The following is a 23656-nucleotide window of genomic DNA, read 5'->3' as shown; positions in this document are numbered from 1 at the left end:
AAAAAACATTTTAAAAAAAGTGTCAAATGATAGGAAACAGAACAACAAGTTTGTAGCAGCTTATAATTGGTCAGAAATAAATGATACAGCCCTAAAAAGAAAAAAAAACAAAACAAAAACAAAGCCGTAGTTCATGCTGTACCTCATTTTGTGCAGTCGTGTGCAGGGGTTTAACAGACGGAGAGTGTATCTGTGTCTGACAGGGAATGCTGATCCACCCACTGGGAGAAAGATCAGGTGTCTATATGCACATATGGGAATAATCACCCCCCTGCTCCTGCTTTCTGCCTGCTTTCCTCCTTCTGAGCGTCATGGTGGAAAGAATAGGAAAGTGTAGGCCTCAGCTATTCAGGGCTTTGGTGCAAGTTCATATTTTCCTTCCTGCGTAACCATCCTGCTTTGCTCATGACTTTTCCAGCCGCATCCCCTCGTCTCCCCGCTGCGCTCCATCTAAAGCGGCTTGGCTGAGAGCGACGAACCTGCTTTCTTCAATGGCTCGGCACGTCCGTCATTCTTAGATTTGGGGGGATTTTGGCTGTGGTTGCTCTTCCAGCAGTAAAGTGAACCTCTCCTGCATGGCGTCAACACAGCCTCATGCCAGAACAGGACTAATTAAACTGATCTAACCTGATTAAAAAGAGTTTATTTCCAGCCCTGCACAGGTTGGTCAGGAAAGCAGAGGGAATTTAACCTGATGACTCTGTGTAATCTGGCCCAACGACCAGCACAACGGTGCCCTGCTTCTTTTTTGTCTGCCTCTCTTAAGCTTTCCTGCACATTGCAATCCCCTGCTCCTACACTTTTTTTCTAACCTGGGCCTTTTCCTTTAATCTATTTGAAAAGGAACATGTGTTCCCATTTTCAATTTGTGATTAAAGCACTTGATGCAAACCTGTTTTAGTGCTTTATTTTCTACAAAGGGGAATGCTCTAACCCTACAATTCTACTACATTTTTCAATTAGGAGCTGATCAGAAGAACTACAAAAGAGAGAGCCAAGGAGAAAAAAACAGGAGAAAATGAAACTCAAACCAGACATTTTGTACTTTTGGTTCAGTAGCATGTACTTAATATTTATTTAAAAAAAAAAAGACTTCTACCTTTCTGCCCCTGTTCTCTGAAACATATCCAATCCATCTCTACCTGAAGACTCCTTACTTTTTTCCACCCAAACACAATCACTCTTAGCCACTTGGAAAAACAAAAGCAGGAGGTGAGTAAAGAAAAAAGAAAATAGAAAGAAAAAAGCTTTCCAGACGTAGCCAAAGCTCAACACAGGGCCCCAGGAATGACACCACACAGCTGTGAAAGCAGTCATTCATGTTATCATCCTTTATATGTAGAGTGCCGTGCCAACACACCAACTTATTGGCACAATTGCTTATGTGCTTGAATGGCGTATAAATACACATTAGTACCGACTCCCACTCAAGCCAAGGCCATGATGGGAAGACATCAGGAAAGCCTACATAATTAAAATCTCTACTTTCTTTGAACTCAACCCGATTGCTCATTCGTCTGAACTACCCGTCTCTTCAGTCTGCACACTATTGCTTAAAAAAACATAAAAAATGTGTCAAATGATAGGAAACAGAACAACAAGTTCAGCACGGCAAACCTCTGATGAGGGAATACCTAACATATCACATAAATATCAGATAAATATAGCACCATTCCTAAATGCCTTATCAAGGCAGAGGTTTTCCATCAGTATTGTTTTCATCTTTAATATTTTTGTATTTGTCCTGGGAATCTTCCCAAAGGCTTTCTGGGAACATGCTGAGAATAAGGAGGAATAGAAGATAAAGAAAGGGGAGTAGAGGCCAAGAGGACAAACGGGGGGTGCAGGGGTTAAACCTCTTCATGATGCATATTCGGGATCACTAAGCTCTCCTCTGAGTGCACATATAAAGAGAGAACAGTAAATTGTGAAAACCTCAATCAACTCTTGTTAGTGTTGGTGGCCTGCTGAACAGTTCAGTATGGATGTATATGAAAACTGATCTCACGGAAAAGAAAATATGTCTTTGGTGATTCATGACTACTGGTAGAATTCATACGGAAAAGAATCGTATTTTCATCTTGGCAGGTAAGCTCTGGGTGCAGAAGCTGTGGATCTTAGCCATAAGTTAAAATTATACTCACTGCAATACAGAGTCCATTTGAATGACACAGGCATCAATTCCCATACCACGATTGATTGCAACACAGCCACACACCACTAATAACGTCAGCAAGAAAGAAAAACACTCCTATTCAAGCTTAAATTGCTCAGAAAAATCAGAAGCCAGAAGCGAAATGGAAAGAGGGATTGGAGAAAAATCAAAAATTCAGAGAAAATGAGAAGTAGGAAGGTATAAAGAGAAAGAAATAGGATACGTGAGACTCCAATAAAGAAATAAAAAAAAACATATGGAAAGGTGCGATGGCTGTTGGCATCAGAATACGCATGGATCGAATAGACAGGGGTGTTTTTTATGTTAGAGGCTAAAAATACAAGAAGAAAAAACGTACACTCTCTCTGTGCATAGCTTTCTCACCGGTGTTGGCTTTCAGCACCTGGCAATCGCCTTACAAGGGTCCACTACAAACCTTTCATTTCCGGGAGATCTTTCTCTCCCTCATCAGCTTCTGACCAGTGCTCATTAAGAAACTATAAAAGTGTGTGTTGTGAAATAGGTATATTTTAAGTTTAATTCTTTTCCCCCTTTCAGTATGGATGCTTTAGATTTCCAGAATTTTCACAGAATTTTCAAATCCACTCTCATAAACTATTTTAGAAGTAGGAAACACACGATGCAAATTTGTAAATAAAGCTAGAAGGTAATCGACTTCCTTTAAAAGAAAAACAATCTGGAGTTTTCCAAGTCAGCTTCTCCAAGTCACCCTTTTAAGGCAAGTAAAATTTTATTTAGAGGTTGCGTTTCCGCATCAATTGACAGGTGACAATATTCGGACCTGTGTCTTGCCAAGAGGCACATTGAGTTCAGACAGAGTGAAGACTTCCGGAGCTTTATGCATTACGTCTAAAACGGAAAGAGGACAGTAATCTAATCCAGGTCCTGTGATTGCCGGGGAAAATCAACAGGGTGTAAAAGCCATTAGACAGCGAGAGAGCCAAGTCTTTGAAATTCACAGTGACTCATGAAAACGCTCAGGCTGCTGCCACATTCATTTTCCTTGGCTTCACTTTGCATTTCTTTGCAAAAACACCATCTGCAGAGGCAGTGTTTTAAATTGAGATTAAATAGGAGAAAAATATATTTTCATATAGAGCTGCACCTGGTTTTATCTGGTTTTGCAATCAAACCTCATATTTCACAGTGCATCCTATCCAAGTCGATATTAAAAGCTCCACAAAAACATCACTACTCTATTATTTTTTCACATATTTGTCCAAAATTTAGCATGTGTTTTTATTTCTCCCTTTTGGGGTTAGCAAAATGGCATTAGCAAACGGTGATACTTGTCAGGAATCTGCAAACAGCTTTAATTGCACAGTGAAAACAAAATAAAACGCTAGAGTGGGAAGAGAACCTGTCATTATTTTGCCACTGCACTAATTGGCACAAGCTCCCAGAGAAGTGAGTACCAGTGTGGCACGAGCCTCAAGCACTGCCAGATGTGCTGAAGCAAGCAGCTGTCATTGGCCCTCTGGGTGCCCAATCCCTTGGACACTATGCCTCATAGCCCTGGCGCTCTGATTCCAGTAGGATGGAAGGGAAGATTTTGCAGAAGTAAAATATGGCTATAAAACTGGATTATATAATTAGCTGCCTAGTTAAACAGCTTTTTAAGCAGTAGTGGTGTGTTGACAAAATGATTTGGAAAGCAGCATGAGGATAGCTGTCCTCTGATCCATTATGCTGATTGATTCTGAAGGTGACTTTATACGCATCTTTCTTGATGAAAATTATCCCAGTTCTGTATACTGCACAAGAGCACAAGAAAAGACAGTAGCCACCCCAGTGCACTTACTAAATAAGCATTTTTACAAAAACCATGACAAACAAACAACAAAAAAGTACAGAAGAGACTGAAAGATAAATAGACTGGCACCAGGATTGTATATGCCAATTCAGGATGCAGACTACTTCCTGATTAGAGAGAGAGAGAGAGAGAAAGAAAGAAAGAAAGAAAGAAAGAAAGAAAATAAAAGGCTCTCCTATGCTTTTTTGTCATTTACAGCTCTTTCACAGCTGAAAGTGAGTTGATTTTCATTCACCCATAACCACATGAAATGAGCCTCGTTCTTCAAAATGCCTCCCCTACGTTACACATGGCATCCACAGCCACCTTTTATTTAAGAGGCAACTTTTTTCTCTTCCTATTGCACTGACATCACAGGGCTAATGCAGATACCTCCACAATAAGTACTGGTGGCTTAGAACCACCAATTGGCCTCAAAGGAAGCGAAGTGCTTGCTGAATTTATTACAATGCCACTGTTTTGCTAAGTAATAATACTGCTACATGAACAATTTCATAAGCCAGTAAAATAAGTTGGAATTTGCCATTTAATATAGAAATTTCATATATATATATATATATGCATTTACATTCTTATGTTTGTGCATATGGCCTTCCCTATTCATTTCAGTGGGGTTCAAATCTGGAGACCATTATTAAAAATACACTGTGTTTGTATTTCTTTAACCATTTCTGTGTTCATTTAGAAGTCTGCTTGGCTCATCGTCTTGTTGAAAGTTCTATCTATGGTCAAGTCTGAACCTCCTGGCAGATGTAACAAAACAGTCCCCAAGCATCAGTGATCCATGGCCCGTATTTTACAGTGGGGTTTCAGGTGCTTTTCCTTGTATGCAGTCCCATTTTGTTACCAAACACTCTGATTCTGATCTCATCTGACTAAAACACACGATGCCAGCTGTAGTTCTAACGACGCTGGTGATCAGGCTGTATTTTGTGAAATGCTTTCAGGAAAGGCTTGTGATGCTTCCAAACAGCTTGTTTTTATGAAAGTAGCGTTTAACAGTTGATTATGAAACTTGACATCCATAAGAATCAACTATACAATTCTAAAATTGGTCTCTGGGCTCTTTTTCCCTTCTTCGCATCCTCCTCACTAAGTTGACAGTCTGTGTGCTCATGCGTCCAATTCCTGGCAAATTCCCAGCTGTTTCAGCATTTTATGACCCTAATTGTGTATTGCCATCTTCTTATGTATGTTAGATAGCCATTATCCGACTTGTGCAGGTCACAACAACCATACGTCTCTTTTGTGCTAAAAATTATTTTCCCATTGAAATGGCTGATATGGTAAGGGATTTTACATGTGTGCAACCTCATATTTATAACCCAGGGAAACAGGACATAGTTAAAGGCAACAGCAGGAATCTTGGGGACTGACAGCCTAATAAAAAATAATATTTTTTCCAAGAATTAAATTTGGCTTTTATTTACTTTTGGCACATATATATTTTAAATGGTACTTAAACCTGACATAGTTCTAAAAAAAAAGTGTTGTTAGAATACATAGACATAGTTTCTCCTCTTGGTGGAGTGGAAAATTTGAATTATAGTGTGCAATGTTTATTTTTTTTCAATCATTTTTGCTCTCTTTTACGAAAAGCACATGAGGTGTAGAGGGCACTGTATATTGTCATTATTTCTTTTGCTGAATCACAAAGGCTGAATCACTTTTAACTTTCCATGCAATTCTGCTTTCAAATGTTGGTGGCAGCTGTTTGGTTTGGAACCGTGAAAGCCACATGTCCTACTTAAGTCTCATTCCCGTACAAAGGGACACCAAATTATGTGCTGAGAAAGAAAGTGATTTTGCTGTTTTGGCTGATACTCTACACTTGACGTGAGTGGAAAATTTGTGTGAATTTGATTTTCCCCTCCATCATTTTTTATAAATAGACACACAAAAATATACAGTCTATCTCCCTCATACACATCTGCCAATAACACTTGGACACAAACTCTGTATAAACAGCAGCAAGAAAGTGATGTAATTAACTCAGCATCACTTTCCCACAATAAATAATGCATACTAGACTTCCAAAAGTTCAAACAGTTTCAAATAGCAGTAGCAACTAAAACCCACTTAACTTGACTCATCACTGACCCAAGCTAAAGAACTTGCTTTTAACACTGACCTGAAACCTGGTACATAATAATATTAACCGGGCTAACAAAAAAATAGAGGCAATAATTACCATGAGCTCCCTAACATAAAGCTCTCAGGAGCTTTAGTGAATTAGCAACACTTTGAGGAAACTATTCCTTAATTGAGTGGTTAAAAAACATTGGTAGGTGGATTGGCTAAGCTAAATTGCCCCCTAGGTGTGCACATGGTGCCTGCGATGGACTGGCGTCCCATCAGGGTGTGTTCCTACCTCGAGTGTAGTATTCCTGGGATAGGCTCTGGTTCCACTGTGGCTCTGACCAGGTTAAAGCAATTACTGATGATGAATGAATGAAATATTCCTTAAATACCATGATACAGGTAGTATTAACAGTGTTTCATCTCAAACCAACTACTAATTGTCCATAAACTTTTTTTTTTTTTTTTTTACACATCCTGCATGAACAATATAGTTTCACCAGAATGGGATCATTTCTGGCATGTAATCATTTCAGAAACATTCACCATTTAGTCTGCTTCATAAAGGACCAGCACCAGGCATCACTGCTATCTATCAGCCCTTCCAGTTGTTGGTGAATGACCATTGCGCCCTTTGACCTGTACATCCGTGTGGAACATCACGCTTCATATGCATCCCCTGAAAAGATCTATATCCACTTCATCTCTGCATCAGGGTGAGGAACACACACCTGCATTGTGTCAAGGCCTTGTAGGCTCACAAGGGAAATGTATCTGGCAAAAACACTGCATTCCTCACTGTATTGTTCCTCAGTCACAACTCAAGCCTGTACTTCATAAGGGCTGTGCAGTTAGAAGTACATGGTGGTCCATGTGGTGAGAGCAGGAGAGGGTGCAGGCCGACTTTGTTCATGTTACCACTTCATAAGTCCATCCTGACTGGAATGATGGCTGACAGAAGAAGCTGCTCCACGGGCTGAGTGTTTTGAGTTCAATACTATGGCTCAGGATACATGAGAATGTGTCGTTACTGAGCTGCTAAACCAGTGCTAGCATGCTTTAAAAACATGTCAGTGTGCTTAACTGAAATAGTACATAAGTGAGGACATGTGGGTTCGAGTACCTGTTTCATTTAGAAGACAGACTCCATACCGGGGCATACTCTTCACTTTAAAGGCCCGGAATTAAAATCTAGCTTGAGATTTGAATGAATATCTGCCTGTGATCCTCATCTAATAGATAGAACTTCCCAGGTAGTCTTTAAATTCAGTGAACAGCAATGGATGTCTTTAATGTGAGTCCACTGAAACATTGCATTCATCATGTACATTAAAAGCAACACACTTCTGTCCTTCGAAAACCCTCTAAGCTTCTATCACCACGTTTCCACCCGAATGTTTTAAAAATGTTAAGCTTACTACAAAAAGCTGACAGAGAAGACGCAAACCACTGTGTGATTCCCTGCTACTTTTATGTGAATTTTAATCAAATGCATAGCATTTTATGGAGAAGATTCAGCATTTCAGCAAGTTCAGCATTTAATTTTTCAAAAGCTCCTGCTGATTGAGTTTCATTAAAGAGATCAAGCAGCAAACAATGCAGTGAAGGTTTTGCTTTTCATGGTGGCATGTTTTCTGCATGTCACTAATGAAAAACAATACAGTTTGTATATTGTAATTCATTTTTTCACTGGTATGATTGCTTTTCATGCAGGATAGACCTATCTGATTAAAATTTGTTTGGTCAGAAACACTTTGAGGGCTTGGGCATTAAGAATGACAGGCCTGTTTCTTTTCCTTTCAGGTTTTCTCATGCATTAATATTTGCATTAAAAACAGATGAAACAATCTCACATAAACATACAGACACCTCTTAAGCAAGTTGCACCAAAACACTGCAAACTGCTTTCAAACACAGAAGAAAGTTCTCTTCTGAAAGTTCTCAATGACCTGCATCATGCACTTGGTCTTGGACAGCCATTTAAATGAAGCCTGATTATCTAAATAACACATGATTAAGATCGAGCACAGCCTCCAACACACGGGACCACTACGCTTGGTTTAAGCCCGTTGCTGGCAATAGTTTGGAGTTTGGATATTCAGCACTGACTCATAGGGGCTGTGTGTGGACACACTCCAATCTAATATTCTCCTGAATGCTTTGGCAGGTCAGTCTTGTGACATGCTGAGCACTTTGGGAAAGGCAGACATTTTTCTAATCATATGAGACCAGAAAGTTCAGCAAATCAGTATTATTTACTTAAGGTCTAAATATGGCGAAAGCCAAGAACACTCATAGAAAAGCAACTGCTGCTTAAAGGTTCTTTGGATAGTTCAAATTCGTAATTTCCTAAAAGGTTTTTATTTTAAGCCTTTTCAGATAGGAAACGCGTCTTTTGTATGTTTTATTCATTCATTCATTGATCCTCAGTAAATGCTTTATCCTGATCAGGGTCACAGTGGACCTATCTGCGAACACTGGGCACGAGGCAGGAATACACCCGTGATGGGATGCCAGTCCAATGGAGGTCCTTTTGTAGGGCTCATAGAATTGTTTATTTTTCCCCCAGAGGGAGGAACCAAAACACATTATATGATTTTAGATTTAACCTTTTTTTCTATGAATGTACAATGAAGCAATAATGAGAGTATAGTGAGGCAAAAGGAGGAAAAAAATATGGCCTATTCTGTGTTATTGCACCCTAAAAGGTTGTTTAGTTTGGCTCTCTGATTCTGTCTGGGAAGTTCTTTTGCTCCTCACCACATCACAGGCCAGAAGCTACAACATTCAGCTTTGCTCGTATTGAAGCCAGGTGTTGCGCAGTCATCAAATTAACTGAAAAAGGAGTGCTATTAGGACTGGAGTGCCACGAGACTCTGACTGTGAAACAACACGCACATGTGGGGTCATTTGTCACTGCCATCTGGCACTCGATTTCACCCCTCTCTCTCTCTCTCTCTCTCTCTCACACACACACACACACACACACACACACACCTACACATCAGTACTTTCATTCATCTTCAGTAAGTGCTTTACCCAGAGCCACAGTGGATTCTTTTGTTTTCTCTACCAGCACCCATCTCTTCAACCCGCTAGCCATTATCTCAGTATAAACCTATCTAAAGCACAGAAATCATAGACTCATAAGCTCTTCCAACTTTCCCCACGCATACATGTGCTGTCTATACATATCCATGAAGACACGCATAGCTCATGACAGTAAAAAACTGTTGTCAGCTGAACTGAATTTCTCACACATAAAACACAGATGGACCATGATTTATGACAGTCATGCATAAAATCTGTAACAACTTAAATCAAAACATATTTCAACACAACCCTCCCATGAGATTCTACTAATGCAAAATATTCATTCCAGAAAATTCTTTTTATTATACTGCTTCCTGAAATTGTAATGGACAGGAGCGATGAGGAAGGTGGAAAGGTGCAATGGGCAATTTGGTGTCCATATTTCTGGCACCAAAACATCCACATCGTGTGAATGGAAAACACATGAGCGTATTAGCTGTTAGCAGGTCTAGGGCAGACTTACACACACTTGGAAAGGAGGGCATGACGTACATTAACACCAGCCAGCAAAACGTATATACTATACCTATAGCTTTATTTATCTGCATATAAAGTAAAATGTGCTATAATTTGCATCACCTATTTATTTTAGATACAAAATGTAAAATGCAATTGTGTTTTACAATTACCTACAAAAAAAAGATCAACAATAGAAAGCATAAGTCTTAACATAACAGAAAAGAACCAAAAGTAATAAGCTAAAGCGTTGCGATAAGTCTCCAAACCTGATCTAAAGAAGGCTGCATATGAAGTCTGGCTGAATTACATTTCAAAAGGAAGGGGCAATTATTGGCAAAGCAATCAGAAAGAGTTAAAACGGATCTGTGTTTCAGGAAGGAATGGGTTGATTACAGCTCTGAGCATAACAAAGAGTTTGGAAGCTGTTACAACAACAAGGAGGGCATGGAAGTTATTACAGTATATTTACATTACACTCAGATAGGGAGATGCAATCTTTGAATTTTTTCAGTATTTTTTGTTTACCTTTTAATATATAATTACTAGTATAAATTTTGAATTTATTTTGAATTTTGAATTCTTATAAATTGTGAAATTAATTCATTTGTTAATTGGGCTTCTTATAAATTGGGCTTCATTTTACCTTAAGGGTGTGCAAACATTTGCACTCAACTGTAATAGCCTATTGCACAGTGTAAGTAATATAAACAGACTGTGTAATACTGTGTAGGCTATTTATGTGTTACTATTGTATTACCTTTATCCTGTCAAACTGTGGCACTGTGGAACAATCCTGTGGAGAGTGCATTATTTTATATAGGCACTTACACCACAGCACTGTTACATTCTTTAATCTGGTCAGAGAGTGTTGATTAATTTTCTATAAGTGCAACTCTGACAGTAGTCTGGCTATAATTCAAAAAGTTTATATTAATGCACCACACATTGCATCACACCACCATTTCATTGATTATCTGATTATTTTTCTATAACAGCATGAACCAGAGTGGTTTTATTCCGTACTTGTACACTCAGGGAGCACTTTATTAGGAACACTATACTAATACTGGGTAGGGCCTCCCTTTGCTCTCAAAACATCCTCAATTCTTCATGGCATGGATTCCACAAGATTCTGGAAACATTCCTTTGAGATTCTGGTCCATGTTGACATGATTGCACATTGCACACAATTCCTGCAGATTTTTCAAGTGTGCCATGAAAACATTGCCTACATCATTACACCACCTGCACCAGCCTGGACTGTTGACAAAAGGCAGGTCGGGTCCATGGACTCATGCTTTTGGCACCAAATTCTGACCCTACCATCTGTGTGCCTCAGCAGAAATCAAGATTCATCAGAGCAGGCTACATTTTTCCAGTCTTCAACTGTCCAGTTTTGGTCTTTGTCTAGTTCTGAGGCCAAAAAGTCTCACAGTTCCAAAGTGTTGTGCATACTGAGATGTTTTTCTGCTTACCACAATTGTACAGAGTGGTTATCTGAGTTACTGTAGCCTTTATGTCAGTTTGAATGAGTCTGGCCATTCTCCCTTTACCCCTCTCATCAACAAGGCATTTCCGTCCTCAGAACTGCCACTCACTGGATGTTTTTGCTTTATTGCACCATTCTGATAAATTCTAGTGACTGTTGTGCATGAAAATCCCAGGAGATCAGCAGGTACAGAAATACTCAAACCATCTGGCACCAACAATCATGTAGCAGCAGCACGATGCAAAAACTCATGCAGATACAGGTCAAGAGCTTCAGCTAATGTTCTCATTAAACATCAGAATTAAGAAAAAGTATGATATCTGTGACTTTGATTGTGGTTGCTGGTACCAGATGGGCTGGTCTGAGTGTTTCAGAAACTGCTGATCTCCTGGGAATTTCACACACAGCAGTCTCTAGAGTTTACACATGATCCCAACAACAAAAACATTGATTTAGCGACAGTTCTGTGGGTGGAAACGCCTTGTTGATAAGAGAGGTCAGAGGAAATGAAATGGCCAGCTTGTTTCGAGCTGCCAGGAAGAATTATAGTAACTCATATAATCACTCTTTTCAACTGTGGTGAGGAGAAAAGCATCCCAGCAGCACAAAACATCAAACATTGTGGTGGATGGGCTACAACAGCAGAAGACCACATCAAGTTCCACTCCTGTCAGCCTAGAACAAGACTCTGAGGTGATCATGGGCACAGACTCACCCAAACTGGACAGTTTAAGATTAGTAAGAAAAACCAGTCTTTTTCCAGTCTTCACTTGTCCAGTTTCAGTGAGTCTGTGCCCATGATAGCCTCAGATTTCCGCATAAATGAGAATGTGTACAGGTGTTCCTATTAAAGTAGAGTTGTTGTTGCATGGCGAAGCCCGGTGGTGCAGCAGGTAATGTTGCTGCCTCACAGATACAGGGTCCCTGGTTCGATCCTGAGCTCAGGTTACTGTCTATGTGGAGTTTTGCATGTTCTCCCAAGTTCTCTGTCCAAAAACATGCAGTTAGGTGAATTTGCTATGCTAAATTACCCCTAGGTGTGAATAAGTGTATGAACATGCGTGTGTGGTGCCCTGCAGTGGACTGGAGTCCTATCCAGGGTGAATTCTCAGCTTTGTGCCCAGTGTTCCTGGGATAGGCTCTGGATCCACCGCGACCCTGATCAGGATAAAATGGTCACTGAAGATGAATAAATGAATGATATACAGTATGTTGCATGTCTGGCAAATAAGGAATTTCTGATTCTGATTAACAGTCCAACCACGTGCAGGTACGAGCGCTGCTGCAGGATCCATTACCTTCTCCCTCTTAATGAGACTTATTTTGTCATGAAAGGCAAAAGAAATGAGCATTCTTATCTCTGAGGAGTTTTGATATGTATGGATTAAGTTGATACATGGGTCTGGGTCTATCAAGCACAACACAATGCTGCAGATGTGTCGGGTTCACAGGAAGTGCAACAGGCAGGTCGGGTTTAATCCAGTCTGGGATTAACTGAGCCCGCATGCATTTCCATCTCCCACTTCATTTTCCAAGACACCCTTCTTTCACTGCTGAATTGCATTAGCACTCATTCATAACATTCATGGCAGCGATTCGTGGAGGAATCATCATTTGTTCAGATTGCTTACATAACTGCGGGTGGGATGAGATAAAACATTTCAGGTTTTTTCAGGTTGAAAAATTTGGTAGCTGGCCTTTACAAAAAGGTTTTCAGACAGCAGTCTGACATTAAATGTATTATCCACTTAATAAACTTCCCAGGTCACCATGTGTTTATATGGAGCTGTCTGGGTTATCATGCTTTGTGATGCTTTTCTAGCAGAGTGTGTGTGTCAGCCACCACCTGGTCAGACTCTGCTGAGTGGCTGCGAGGCGGCTGGACATTTCACTGGTGAAATGTTTATAATTATGAAGAGCAATGGCCCTTTGAATGCGTTTGATGCTCTTGGCCTGCATGATTTTTAAGAGAACTGGCAAACAGAGCAACAAAATGGTCTCCATGATAATGTTTTAAGGATTTACAACAGGAGATATTGTAGCAAAAACAGATCCAAAATGTACACTGAAGGAGTTTAATAAAGCGAACTTCTTGAAAAGGCCATCCCTCACACGGGCTTAAATTTTTTTTTACGTAGGCTTTGTGTGAAGCTTTACAGATGTGATATTACTTATTTCATAATATTGGCTTTCCACAACAGCGTGTTAGTATCAGCCATTCCTTGAGTGTAAACAGCATTTATTGTTTATGGATTTATAAGGAATCAGCAAAGCCAATGCTTTTAGCAAAAGCTGCTTACAAAATGTAGCAGACAGTCAGTGGTTCTCAGTGCAGGGTCCAGGGACCACCAGGGGTTCCATGAAGCAAAGCCAGGGGTTCCACGATTTTTAAAAATTTCGTTCACTACTGTTTCTATAGTTATTAGCCTTTTTGACTGGTCACTTGAATTGGACGGATGTGAACCAATCCTAAATAACTTAATGGTAGGCCTATAAATAATGTCAAATTAAATATAACGACAATTATAAAAATAAATGTCGTATGTGGGTGGAATATTCATGAATAAAAATCTCTACAGTTCTAAAAGATAGCCAAAATATTCATAAAATAAATGAGAACTTTTAGGGGTTCCTGGACTGCCTTAAGCAATGAATCATAACCTTGCTAATGCCTTATTCAATAATGGCGTAACCACATTCCATTTAAATTTAATAAGTATCCATATCAGTTTTTAAATACAAGCTGCATGATCACTGCTCCTCCCTCAACAAAAATAATAAACCAGAAGTCTACGAGATAATATACCAATTTATGAGTTAAGTCTGCTTTTACAAGGACATTTTCAGCATCCTGACTGGTATGCAACGCTTGTTGTAAACTTGTTTTTCAGAGGAGATCAGTGTTTTTACTGTTTAATAGATATAAGAATTAAAAACAGAACATGCATAGAAATAATGGGGGAAAAAAGTTTAAATGCTGGTTTCTTCTCTAACCACTTACATTCTTTCAGTCTCAAGTTGCTGGGGTGCACAGCACATTTTCAGAACATGGGGCTGGAGGGGACTGTTTGACAACTGCAGTGCTGAGCTCGCCTGCTAACATTTGATATATGAAAACTTTTTTACAGTCACATTTATAAATGGTCATTTTGAGGTAAAGAAAAATTGTGCATTAAAGCTACAGTCTGAAGTAATACTGATCGAATTCATAACACTATAATATTCAGTTTCATGTAAAAAGTAAATGTTTAGCATGGCCAGCACTGGTGCAGCAGGTAGTGCTGCCACTTCACAGCTTCAAGGTTCGATCCTGAGCTCAGGGTTACTGTGTGAGCAGATTTTCACGTTCTCCCCTTGTACGTTTGTTTCCTCTACATGCATGAGCATGTGGTGCTCTGTGATCCACTGGCATCCTGTCTACAGGAAATTCCTGCCTTGCACACCGTACTTCTGGGTTAGGGTTCAGATTTACCATGATCTGGATAAACCAGTTACTGATGATGAAGAAATGAACAACAGAAGTTTTAACATTTCATATGCTAGCTATAGTGCTGTTATAAAGCTAGCCCCATAATCTGAGTCATGTGCTACTCCAGTGTACACACACACACTGACAGTCTGCTGATAGCTTCTCCATCAACTGACATTGAGACTAGTATTGTACATTTTCGTCACCAACATAACTGACGCAGATCTCCTATTGGCTATATGTATGATTACATCAGAGAATGCTGAGACTTTTTTTTTTTAACAGACAACGGCATATCAATTTTACACATCACCATGCTTTGGTGCATTTTGTCCATCAGTGCCTCACTCTCACTGAACTCAATGGCAATGCATTTTTCTACAGATACCAAAATGCCCTTGTGAATGCAGCCTTAAAGTCTTGCCCCGAATTGCAAAATTTCATTGCTCTAAAAAAGTTCAAGAATTAGCAGAAGAGTTAAATGTGTTGCCTGGATAAATTCGTCAGATGTTGCTTCAGCTAAATTCTGGAAAACAGCCATAAATGAAAGAAATCCAGGTGTTTCTGCCAATAATACACTTTGACATCACTATAAGAAAACAAATGTATTTCATCAAAATGACAGACACTTTTTATTTAGGCTACTTTTACCCTTGCCTTGGCTGCTTACCTACAAAAATCATGTTATGTAAGAAGCCAGTTTAACAAACGAATTTTGTGTCACGTGTGCCATAGCAAACAGACGTAAGACTAATCAGTTCAGTTTGTAATCAGATACCAGCTGTCAAAATGTCCACACTGCATCAAAACAGAGAAAAGTGCAGACACACTCTGCACAGGGGACAGTGGACAGTGTGTTCAATCAGTGATTATTTCCCCACCAACATTAGCAAGGACAGAGATCAGTGGAGTGAAGAGATGAGAATGAGGCTCATTGTTTATATGCTACAAGTGCCTTTTAGCTCAGGTGATGAGACAGAGAATGATGTAGATGATTTTAAATGTATAATCAGATCTATTGTAAACTTAGATTTCTTTCAAATTTGCCAGTAATGTTGCTGTTCTGTAAGTAGGTTATACATTTTGAGGTGTGAAGGGATTTCCCATGTCATCACATAAATAAGAGATGCTTAAAGTGTAAACACACTAAACTGTACACAACGTCAGAGGAATCGCTAAAAGCTGCAATTGATTCTAACAGATTTTGCAGGTTTTTACACACTGCTTCTTTCCAGTGCACTATACAGCAGTGCCAATCAAAAAGACATAATCCACAAAGTCAAGACTCAACAATTTTCTCCTTTTGGACTGTGTGTGTGTGTGTGTCCAAAAACCCCTGCAGCCACTCTGTCTGTTCTGAATGTTTTTCATTCAGCCCTGCCCTTTTTTCCTGTTTCATACTCATTCCAGGGGCTCTCTAATTTCACCAAAAGCAACAGCAGCCGACGATGAAATCGAGAAATCTGGCTCCCTGAGTCCAAAAAATATTCCCTTTCCTGTCTTCCTGTGTGCCAGGGACCACATCTCTCCATCAGTGCAGCCAGCACCAGCCCAAAACTATGAGGAGTATTTTCAGCTCTGTAATTTGAAACACACACACACACACACACACACACATATACATCGAGGCAAAAAGGCACATATGTCCTCTTCGGGCAATGTGCACCACACCCAGACTGCTACTTCCTTCCAATCCAGCCGATTATTTCAGCTAAAAGAGGAGATGATCTGCGCGGATTGGAGCTCTGAGTGAGGAGCAGAGAGCAGGAGCAACTGCAATAGTTAATGGGGGAATTAGCTTTCTCAAAAGTAGTGACTGTATCAAGGTCACAAGGTTACACAGGCAGGAAAATGAGCATGCCAAGTATACTAGAGCCATTCCAAACACTAAACCAATGTCCACATAAAGGCGACAAGAATCATTTACAGTGGCACACTCTAAAAACACACACAGCGTGCGAGCAAACTAAATAAAACCAGCTCATGAATGCACACTGATTAGAGATTCAGCTTACGCTCATCCACCCAAATTACCCAGCTTCTCCTCATTCCCGTAAATACAGTGCACACAGAACTGCAATTACTTTCTATTTTCACAGTACCTGCCTGTGTTAATGTCAAAAAAAAATGTACATAACCCCCGGAAATCCAGAGCTGACAGTGACAAATGGTTGTTCTTCTATAAAAATATGCTTTATTAAGAGCTGTTTATTCAATGCCAGGATGAGAGGATGACGACAAACATCCACAGTTTGGGCCTGTTAAAAAAGATAGCAGGCTCAACACATATCTAGCCCTTCTGTTTACACTGCATGCCACTGCATGTACACACTAGTTACAAAGCTGAAAAAAATCTGATTTTGGCAATAGTTCTATTAGTCTACAAGAGGATAATCAGATTTCTTTGTAAATGCATGTTTACACCTACACAGTTTCCACCTGCCAATATTCCTGAAAAGGAGGATTTTTTTAATTAACTTGACTTTTTAAACTGAGTCTTAGAAGTATTCATGCTGAACAATCCAATTAATAGGCTAATAACTTAATAATCTGGTAACTGACAAACTCAGATAACAAGTGCTTGCCATAAGGTCAAGAAACTGTAAATCCCAACGATTCTGTAACAGTGTCACGGTGTATGATCTGACAGTTACCTCAAAGTACTGATTAAAATGGTCAGCGCACAGCGTTGCCTCGCAGCCACTCTCTATTTCATATTGAAATCATATCTCTGTTTCAGAATGAAAATGTGATAAATACTGACAAAGTAAGAGACTTTAAGGAAATGCTGTTCTCAAAAATATCTTTTGGTAAAGATTTTGTTGTATCCTGTGGGAAACAAGTTTTCACGCTTTTTCTTCAGTTTCCAAAAACTCTAAAAAGTCATCTACTCTCTTTGATTTATACAGATTTCACTTATCCTGTGCTAATCAGAACTACTGCAGACATTGTCCAGCAATATTACTTAACAGACATAATGTATGTCTGGATATCTTATCCCACAGTAAGTATTTTGTTTCATATAAAAGGACGTGCAAAGAGATTTTTGTATAGATTTTTTCTGTTAATTTTATCCATGTGTGTGTTTCTGAAATGGGCGATTAATACTGTGATAGCATGGCAACTGTGATATATTTAAATGAGGTTATTATACAGTAACACTAGTCCAGTTTGTAGATAACTAAAGTTTGGCAGGAGGGGAATCCTCTACACACAGACCCGAAAGAAACAGGCCGCATCATTTTGGATTTGTCTGTGCGGTATGTACATCAAAGCTTAAAACCCTCAAGGGTGGAGCCATTACAACCCTTGTGACTAGTGCTATGATTGGCTGTGAACGGCTCACTTAAGAGCACTCAAGCAAATGTGGTGTTAATGAGAGAGGTAACAGAGGCAGGGCCCTTAGAAATGGAAACTGAACAGAGATGAGAGGGATCTGGGATGCTGAGTCAGAACTTTTTCCCCTGCCAAAGCTTATTTTGTACAGAAGCATGAAGCACACTTTCTCCCTCTCTCTCTGGAATGCAAAGCGCCTCCACAACACATGCAGGCAGGCCAGAGTTTAGTATGCTAACTTCCCCAAACTCAGCAGTTCCACATGGCGTCTAACAAAACAGCCCACACTCTGAAGCCATCTGACTTCAAAAGGTCAAAAAATTCTCAAAGCGAAGTCACTACACTGTCCATCATTCAGCATTCAGCACAATGCCATGCGAAAACATGCCATGGAGCTGGGGAAGGTTATGAAAAAAGGTCACGTCAGACCACAGAAAAAGACTGTTCCATTTCTGGTGATTAGTGGCTACTGCCGCTAATTCAAAACAACAGCGCATACTGCAGTAAAACTAAACTTCTGTAATATGAATGTGTGCTAATTAAAAACCTTGAGCCAGCAAAAAAAGTGGAATTAGAGACATCAGCTCTGTTTAAAACAGCAGGAAGGAATTCAGTCAGCACCAAAGCACACCTAAAATACATATGCACTTTTTAGTGTGTGTGTGTGTGTGTGTTTTTGAATAGTTTTTGACTGACTGTTGAATAGTTTCACAAAAAGAGTCGAAGCTGCCCACACACATCCAAGTATTTACTCAAAGAGGAGAAGGCTAATGTTTAATCCTCTGCGGCCACTGTTGTTTTTGGTAAGTCTTTCTTTACCTACTGAAAACTAAAAATGAGGCCCACACACCTCAGCTGAAAAGACTGTGGGAATGTTTGATCTGTACCTTGCCCTGATCCTAATCTATTTCTCCATTCCTGCTACATTTACCAGGATTGATTAATTCAGGCAGACACAGGCAGCTATTGAGACCTTTACTCAGCAGCAAACAAGCGGCTTGACGGGTTCACGGTCACGATGCTGGATTACTAGTGCATGGGAAATTCAAATGAGAAGGTCTAAAGCCAGATTCTACCAACCAAACAGCATTTCCGAATGGTATGCAGGAGCGGACAAAACTACTAACCCGGGCAGCCTGGACAAGACGATTACGTGTCCAGGCTATTTGTATTTTATTCATAGTGGCCCAGTGACAAATGTGTTCAGTAGGCTTGCAGTCACCAGCATTCAAACAGAGAAAGAAAAAAACACTATCGTTTGCTGTTGGCGTTGCTGACTTTTTGTTGAGGGCGCAAACATAATATGAGACACTTTCTTAGAAAAGCATAATGCCAATGGCCGAGTCATCCCCTGGGGAAATATATTTACTCCTAATGTACTTAACTAGCTCGCCGTACTTCGTCACCTGTTAGCTACCATTTTTAACATTGAAAAATTTGACTCTAGGCAACCAAACATGGGATTGGGCAGCACACTCAGCACACTGAACTCGAATTCAGTGTCTTATCAGTACATGTGGTTTGGGTGGTCAGCTCTGTGTGCTCGCTGATGGTGAGGAAGGTCTTTCTTCTTTTGTCCTTCAACACTCAGTTTGGTGCCATTGCTCTCCACAGTCAGAGCTAATCATGCAGACTGTGTATGGTGTATGGTGTGGCAGATTTGGCTGTCAGTTTACACCACAGCTAGCTTTTGGAAGACTTAACAATTCTAACAGTTCTATCGCCCAGTCCCAAATTTTTATCGCCCAGTCCCAGTCCATTTGGGACAATGCTCAAAACTTTTAAAAAGGATGTTGTTCTCAGTGTTTTGCTTTTGCAGCAGAACCGACAGAGAGTCATAAACCCACACTGTCAATACTCATTTGCTTATGCATTGTGAAGATCAGTAAGGATTTTGTCATTATCCCTCATCCCCAGAGATGGATGAACTTTAAAGCCATTTCATTTCAATAAATTGTGTAGAGTTTGTGCATTCTCCTTGTGCTCCCTGCTCTTCACAAACCAATCCGCTATGATTGGCCTGATGAGCCTTCACCAAATAGCCATAGAGTGCCCTCTGGAACCCCAAAATGAGTAATGGTACATTACACGGCCCTGCAGACCTCAGGAGCACATGCAAATGAGAACCAAAAAACAAGAAGCTTGCCACTGACACTGCTAGTCATAATGTAATACATCCTGCATTAAACTTTAAGAAATGGGTTCACATTAAATAATCTATAAGTTAGATTAGATACAGCTGTGTCAGCATTTAGTGATGTCCATGGGTTCCAGACTTCAAGCAGTCATTGAATGCAAAGGATTTGTGTCCAAGTATTAAAAATAATCCTTATATTTATAATTATGTTAGTTTGTCCAATTACTTTTGAGCCTGTGAAAATGGAGGGACTTTGTAAAAAAAAATGGCTATAATTCCTAAATGGTTAATGTGATATTTTTGTTAAAGCCCTTGAAATAAAGCTGAAAGTCTACTCTTCATTCACACCTTGATTGCTTCATTTCAAATCCATTGTAGTGGTGTAGAGAGGCAAAATTATGAAAATTGCATGACTGTCCAAATACTTATGGTCCTGACTGTGTATGTATAACTGAAGAGAAGTAAACTGTTGAAAAAATCTCACAGAAAAGGGTGATATACTAACACTAATATCAACTGTACGACAAATCTGGCCTTCACCATACAAATGCACTTGCCTTTAATAAACCACTCATTTAGAGTCACATTAGAACCTGAGAGAGGACAATGAAGAAGTCCTTAAATACAAACATGTTCGATGGAATTGTGGAGATTTAATTGTGAATAAACTTAAAAAAAAACTTGAATAAAACTAAAAGAAAGGCACTGCACAAATAAAACATCTTCAACTATACTGAGTATAGAGCTGATATCCAGGGCATACGCGTGCGTGTGCGCGCACACACACACACACACACACACACACACACACACACACGCAAATATGCACATGCACACACCTCCAAGACATAGCAAAAATCTTTTCCACTCTGTTTAGCATTGTTTTGATAATGAAACACAACAGTGTGACCACTGAGAGGAGAACACACACCAATAAAAATCAGTCCACTAACCGCAGACTGCATGCAGTTTAGACAGTCGTGTTTTGAAACCCAACTGACTGGTGACTGATAGTCAAGTGATACTCAAGTGAAAACAGTTGTGAAGGACGGTACCTGGACTGCAGTCAACTGTGCTCTCGGATCAAAGATGCGCAGGTTTTTGTCCTGGAGAAGAAGAAAAAAGAGAACACAGATAAAGTCCTGGCACACACTCAGGTAAATAATGCATACACCACAGAGTGCTGATGAGCATCATAACAGACTAATGCATAATATAAATGCACAAATCTATACTTATACATGCACTGACACTCAGTGAAGATATTGTCTAATAAATGTAGAAAATTCCACACTAGATGATAATCTGGCTGATTCGCTCCTCCTGACGATCACAGAGACGAGAGTCACGATTTTAGTTTGGTCTTGTTCACTATTTACAACTCAACACCCTGTAGTGTGGAGGCCATGTTAAAACCATGTTAAAACACAACAATGCTCAGGTCTCATGTGCATCTGAAAGTGCGTGGTGTTTTATTCCGGGGAAATCTTGTAGTGTTGGGAGTTTGATGGCTGAAGGATGATGACCATCGAGTGACCCCTCACATGCAGCGTTAATGAGGACAGCCAGTCAGAAAAGACATACCGGATGATTGAGGAGAAACGAGCGATAATAGAAACAGGATGTGACCAGTGCAGCCCTGTCTACTAGTCACCAAAACACAGCCCTAATCAAGGCCAGAGGCACACACACTCTCGCACACTCTCTCGCATACACACTACTATCATTTTTAACTAACAATTGGGACTGAATCAAAGTTTGATCTGTGAAAGGCCTTGAGATTCCCACTCCTATTATACATTACCATAAAACAATATTGCAGTTAGAAAAATAGATTTTGTATGTATTTTGTGTGTATTGTGTATATATTTTTTACAATACTCACACCAAAAAAATAACAGAACAACAGCAGTGTTTTTCACAAATAGGTGAAACTTTAGCACATCACCCAGGTATATTGTCGAGTGTCCAAATATATTTCAACTCACCAAAAAAAAAAAATGCATTTCATTTATTAATATGTTTCGAAACAATCTGAGAGAGAAATGCCAGAAAGAGAAAAGCCAAATGGGGTGGATGAAATATTCTCCGTCCCTACTAATGCTTGGCTGTTATTTACCCTATGAATTTGGGTGCTTGCTAGTAACTTCCAATTGTAAACAAGCCTACAGTGTGGTGCATTAGTAATCAGCTCGTATCGTTTCTCTGGGAAAAACAGCTTCATCTGAATTACCCTTACTAATACAACCAGAAGATACATATTTTATATGAGACAGATCTTTGATTAAAGTATTTCAAATCATTCAAATGTCCAGGCATTGCATGGAGCATAGGTTCAATGAATTTTAACGAAGCTGAAACAGTTTTTTTTTTAAACAGAAATTTATAAGAAATATATTACTTAAAAAGTAAGTAAGTAAAGGATAGTAATTATAAAGTAAATATTAATTTTATGTGAAATTGCAATTGCAGTCAAAAATGAAAATAAAGTAGAAATATTGAACAAACATTTAAGTGGTATTAACAGTTACAAGAGTTTAACTGAGATATAAAGAGCTGAGAGTGTGAAGGTGAGAGAGAGAGAGAGAGAGAGAGAGAGAGAGAGAGAAAGGCAGCCAAACTCCTAACAGTTGAGCAAGTGATAAGAGGTGAAAATAGATACCTATTTCTAGTATATATTAGATACCTATTTCTGTCTTTATTTCTATTATCAGTCACATTTAACTGTCATATCCAACTTACCCTGAAATATGAATATAAAACAAACATACTATGAACCCCATCACCCCCTTCCCTCCCCAGTGCCTTGCCAAGCAGGTTGTTGCAGTGTGTCTGCATAGCGAGTGAGCCTGTGCCTCTTAGAGTTGCTGTAAACACACACACACACCCGCCATACACACACATACACACACACACACAAACAATTTGAATTTATCTCTCCTATGATACAAACTATGAGACCAGCCTGGATAAGCAAAAACTCCAAATTCATTTATCAACCGCTGAAACGATCCTTCTGCTACAATAACGCTTTTCAAATGCAGCATGAAATAATCAGCAGAGAGAGGAATAGAGAAGAGATTGACATCATGGATATGACTCAGCTAGAGGAAAACCAGCCAAAATTACTCAAAGGAGCACAGAATAAACACAGGCAAGACAAAAATCAGTTTAAACGGATAAGGACAGTCTTCTATTTTCGACCTCACTGTGGCATTTTATGACCGAGTAAACATGATGGGAGTCGTGTTTTTCTAGGCAGTTATAGCTGAGAGCAAATGGAGTTTGACTTGACGTCTATAGACAAGCGTGGCAAAAGAAAAGGTCTTTCCGGAAACTGAGCAGCCCACCCACGAGCTGTGTAGCCTCAGGGAAGAGAGAGCTCAGTCTCTGGAGCTCCAGTATAAGCCTGGCCCCTCAGCGAGGACTGTAGAACCTAATAAACAAACTACAAGTGCAGCTCTACAGGCCTACAAAGCAGGTTTCATTACAATCAGCACACACTTAATCAGCATAACAACTGACCCTGTTAACCTCTTTCACTCCAAACAGCCCAAGAGGAAAAGACATTTAAAATTCTTGGGTATGGATAAGGCCGTGAGGTT

The 23656-nt window shown here is 39.7% G+C and overlaps 1 protein-coding gene across 2 annotated transcripts in view; it reads right to left on the bottom strand.

The window, feature by feature from the left end:
• Positions 1-23656, bottom strand: part of LOC113528175 (mitochondrial import inner membrane translocase subunit tim16-like) — a 138611-nt gene that overhangs the window by 92346 nt on the left and 22609 nt on the right. For both annotated transcript variants that reach the window (XR_008303227.1, XM_034309795.2), the window contains exon 7: positions 21107-21157. Coding sequence is in view for 1 of the 2 variants with exons in the window: in XM_034309795.2 (XP_034165686.1) it covers positions 21107-21157 (51 nt within the window). In the remaining variant the exon portion in view is untranslated. The remainder of the gene's footprint in view (positions 1-21106; positions 21158-23656) is intronic.

Source organism: Pangasianodon hypophthalmus, chromosome 13 (genome assembly GCF_027358585.1).
Source record: "Pangasianodon hypophthalmus isolate fPanHyp1 chromosome 13, fPanHyp1.pri, whole genome shotgun sequence".
In the NCBI taxonomy this organism is placed as follows: domain Eukaryota; kingdom Metazoa; phylum Chordata; class Actinopteri; order Siluriformes; family Pangasiidae; genus Pangasianodon; species Pangasianodon hypophthalmus.
Note: the sequence above shows the minus strand (reverse complement) of the source record. Positions and strands in the feature narration are given on the sequence as shown.